The following is a 4,629-nucleotide window of genomic DNA, read 5'->3' as shown; positions in this document are numbered from 1 at the left end:
TTTCTTTTTTTTTTTTTTTTTTTTCCCCGTACAAATAATTCTCATCAGTTCTCACACTTGAAGCGTACGATTGAGAAAGAAATGGAAAGAGGTTTGGATTAGAAGAAAAAAGAAGGAATTATATGAAGAGCAGAGTGTGTATCGTTAATAATGCTTCATCAGAGTGAACTTACTGAGGGGCCTGGGAGGCTCCTCTACTTCTTGCGTGGTGACGTGCGTTGGACGGCCGACGGTGGTCACCTCGTCCTGGGTGTATGCGAGATTTTCTTGGCCCGAGAGGCTGGTCGCGTGGCTCTCCAGAGCTTGCAGCTTTTTCGATCCGCGTAACGATTGATTGAGTATCTCTTGCCTCTCCTCCTCATCCTTTCGTTTACGTAGCTGCTCCTACACAATCGAATCATCCGTTTACCTCTCATCTTTCATCCAACGCGATCCAAAAAAAAAAAAAAAAAAAAAAAAACATTCTTTTTATCCTCTGAAAAATATATCGCGACGTTTGATTATTAAATCGTATAAATCGGATTGTTTGCCTTCGCGATGACATTGTTACCGACATGGAATCGTTATGGATATATCGTTGTCTATATTCGAGCTGTTGTACATCGAATCTTAAGAGACAAATTTCATTCCCTTACCTCGTTCGTCGTATCGTGATGTCTTGCGTAATTTTGGAAAACACTATCTTCCGTAAACACACGATCGTTCCACGCGTCATTCGACATGAAGGAGGACACATTTATAACACATTTATCACGAGATTCCGTTGAATATATAACGTTGGAATTATTTATCAATTATTTCTTGGCATACCTTCTTGCTGGGTGATTTTAACTTGGAAATACGATTTAAAAAGTCATGCAGATTCTCTCACACTCGTTCACACCTATCAGGACACTTATCAAGAGCGTTATAAATAGCGGGTGAGCAATCGAATAATAATAACGATAGATGGAAATAACGAGCTTTCGATATAGATTTATCGCCGATATCAATATCGCGCGATTATTTTTCCTTAAATCGAACGCTTTTACGCCGAGTGTTCTAATATTCGTGAACGGTGGTGCGTCGTTATTGGCGGCCATTTTTCCTAACGCGTTTAACGAGGGACAAATATAACGATATATGTGCACGTGAGTAAGCAACGTTCAAAATAGTGTAACGTAAAAAACCCAAGAGACACAAGTAAACGTTCCATCTAACGTGAAGATAGCATTTGTAATTTGGCTAGAATTGCGATTATCGATTATCGATATTTTATTCGATAGTTTTTGATATATCGTTGAAGTATCGAAACAAGTGAGTGGAATTATTATTTTATTAAAAAAAACTATATTTTATTTAATTATTTTGAAATAATAAGAAACAAAAATAAGAATTTTTCGATTTATCGACGGTATTATGTTGTAATCTAATATAAATCATCTCGATATTTTGAATATATTAACAAATCAATAAAATATCGTTGGATCACATTACAATATTAATAATATTAATAATATTTCGAATAAGAAAAAAAAATAAGAACTCTAGTTACTGTTGTTCAAACGATATTATCGATATATTCGAATTATACTCGATTATTATACATCGATATGTTCGATATATTGGCGATATTATGTTACATTTACTTAAATCATTTTGATATTTTAATAAATTAATAAAATATCGTTGGATCATAATTAACTATTAAAAATATTAATAATTAGAAAAAAAATAAGAAAAAAAAATAAGAATACTGATCGATATATTACTGACAATATATCGACATTATCGATATTTATCGACGATATAACAATTCTATTCTCAAGCGACGAACGACGAAAATGCAATTTCGATCGAAAAATATCGAGCCTGTTTATCCAAAGTAGCGACAAAATCGTTCGCAAACGAAGCTACGAGAGAAAACCGTGTCTGACAAATTTTGCTCTTCCCCTATATCTTGTTTCCGTAAGCGAAAATCTTGGGCGGAGAAGGTTGGAACTGCATCGGATTACAATCGACGCGGTTACAGCGATCGGTGTTGAACGCCCACCACGCGATAAAGTGCGTCAACCGCGCGAGAATCGTTCCACAACCAATTTTTACGTAACCGTTTCGAGGTCTATGGCGTATTATTGAGAAATAGTTGGACGAAGCCAACCACTCGCGTTACACGTGTGGCTTCCCGTATGTCACTTCTTCGCCTGCTAGATGGATTCTGGCAACGATATGCGATTTTGGCTAGAAAATCTACTAAATATTTTCTTCCCCGTGGCTGAGTAAACCACACGAAAATTAAATAGAGATCTTAACGACATCAAAGAAAGAGTGGCATAAAAATAGAAAAAACTTTTTCGTTTACACGTTCCTCGATATCGATTTATATAGAATTTTCTTATGGAAAATTTTGAATATTCATCACGATCAATACACGACTACGATTCTAATAAATTCGAGTCAAAATTTGAAAGAAAATGAGAATTTTCGCGGACACGGGTTCTGAGAGAAAAAAGTAAGAAATTTTTTTCTCTTTTTTTTTTCGAGAATAATATCCTCGAAATTATCCTCGAGAAAGATGACTCGTTATCGCGAAGCGGGACGGATGTTTCTGGTTGGTTGGCGTTCCGTAGGTATCTGGTTTTTAACGAGTAGAAGAAAAGCAGAGAAAGAAAGAAAGAGAAAAAAATTCCGGACTGGCCGTAAAGCGGGAGAGCGAGGTCAGGGTAGGGAAAAATGGCTCAGTTCGCCTATACTATACCTATCGAAATTTACCACTCGTAACGTTACACTCGAGTCTCGTGTAATCTTAGACTATCGTTACAAGGGGTTCTTTACATTCCAAGCCACACTTGACTCAACGTGCATGAGGTGAAGGAATTTTGTAAAGACAAACACGTCGTCGGCTCGATTTTCATCTCTCCAAAGTTTTCTGTAGATCTCGACGGGATCCACGTCGATTCGTCTATGAAACGAAGATGAGAATGGAAATTTGAAAAAAAACGTGGAATCCAGTGGAAACTGGTTCGTTCGATAATTATCGCGTCCGGATCTCGTAATTTCCTGCCGGAACGTGGACAATCGTGATCGGTACAACGATTTCGAACAACGTATTCCCCGCCTTTGCCCCGTTACGCAACGCTAAATTATTCGTGCGGAATACCACGTGCGATTCTTTTCGCACGCCCACTAAAATATCTCTCCTCTCCGCCAACGTTCTCATTTACTCGTTTACAATAAATCCTCGCTCGATAAAAATTATGTTTTGTTTGGTAAACATTCTTTTTCCGTCGATTACGCGCAATTATCGCCAATATGTCAACACTTTTATCGAGACTCGTTTAATAAATCGCGAAATTTCTGCTTTTGATAAACGTTACTTTTCCATCGATTATTTGCGAAATTATCTCGATTATTTTCGCATGTCTATCTAAAATGACTCTCTTTACGAATCTTTTCATCGTTTTCATACTCGTTTAATATAAATCGCAAGATTTTTGTCGGATATGATTTCAATTCGTATCTCCCTTCGGTAAACATAGTCCGCTCTCCGATCAACGAGAGAAAACGTCGAATTGAAAGAACCAACTATTCTTATCGCTAATTTCACCGTTGAATTATTCACCGATTTCTGTCGCGCGAAACGTTGAGGTATTCATGAAGCAGATACGAAGATGTAATCGCGATATATATTTGTGTCGAAAGAAGACGAAGAGAGGAAAACGGACACGGTGTATGAAAGAAAAAATGGAAAGAAGAAGAAAAGAAAAAAAGAAAAGGCTCGTACCTGGTATTTTCTGATGGAATGCAGTTGTTGTTGCGTAGGCTCGGCATTCGCGTTATCGGTGCTCTCCACGTTATTGTTCTGCGTGGACAAACGTAGGTTATCTTTCGGCGGTCTGGCAGGTGCCCTCTTTTGATCTCTCGGGGGGATGGCAGGTTTCACCCCGTTCAGACCGGTCTAAAAATCCGTTTCAAAGGGAGGAAAAAAAAAACAGAGGCTCGCATTAAAGCAACCCCAAGGTACGTACAGAGGGCGCCGCGATCGCGACTATCCCCTCCCCCCTCCCTTCTCCCAAAAAGAAAGAAAGAAAGAAAGACAATTTTTTCTCCTCCTGTTTTTGATCGTTCTTTTCTCGATTCTTCTTTTTTTCAAAGAAGTACCGTACCCCTTTCTCGGCCACGTCGGAAGAGCAACGATCGAGGGAAAACGCGAGATTATTGTAACAGAGGAGGAAGAAAAACACATGCAATAATGAGCACGTGCACGTGTATATTACCTTTCCTCCTAAGAGTAAGAGACGGTCGCTGGATCTATTTCTAGGATTTTCTTTCTATCTACAAGCTGGGCATGCTTCTAAAAAATTCTAAGCTCTCTACGCATGCATTAATTAACTCTTGCTGAATTTTTCCCCGATTCAACTATCGAGGACAAAATTTGCAAGAGTTTGTAATCATGTTCCTCGCGAAAGAAGAAAGCGAAAGGGCAGAAGCGAAAGAATTTACCTGATTTACCTCGGCAACCTGATGATGATGATCGCAGCGATGGCGCGAGGCGTACGTACGTATTATCCTCCTTCTCCCCCGATCCGGCGTTCCCGACTCCTCTTCTCTCCTTCCCTCCGAGTTTTCCCACGAGTTTGACCGCGAGAT

At 38.9% G+C, this 4,629-nt stretch overlaps 1 protein-coding gene across 4 annotated transcripts in view; it reads right to left on the bottom strand.

The window, feature by feature from the left end:
- The window catches only part of LOC102674539 (MAGUK p55 subfamily member 5-A), a 10,627-nt gene that overhangs the window by 5,252 nt on the left and 746 nt on the right, over positions 1-4,629 (bottom strand). For 2 of the 4 annotated variants that reach the window (XR_004151329.1, XM_031513319.1), the window contains exons 2-4: positions 4,483-4,629; positions 3,764-3,937; positions 174-384 (exon numbers count right to left, since the gene is read on the bottom strand). The exon at positions 4,483-4,629 is cut by the window's right edge and continues 1 nt beyond it. Coding sequence is in view for 3 of the 4 variants with exons in the window: in XM_031513319.1 (XP_031369179.1) it covers positions 174-384; positions 3,764-3,937; positions 4,483-4,629 (532 nt within the window). In the remaining variant the exon portion in view is untranslated. The remainder of the gene's footprint in view (positions 1-173; positions 385-3,763; positions 3,938-4,482) is intronic. The other 2 variants (XM_031513320.1, XM_006621509.1) reach the window with 2 other exon arrangements.

Source organism: Apis dorsata, unplaced genomic scaffold, assembly GCF_000469605.1.
Source record: "Apis dorsata unplaced genomic scaffold, Apis dorsata 1.3 scaffold_631, whole genome shotgun sequence".
Taxonomy (NCBI): Eukaryota; Metazoa; Arthropoda; class Insecta; order Hymenoptera; family Apidae; genus Apis; species Apis dorsata.
Note: the sequence above shows the minus strand (reverse complement) of the source record. Positions and strands in the feature narration are given on the sequence as shown.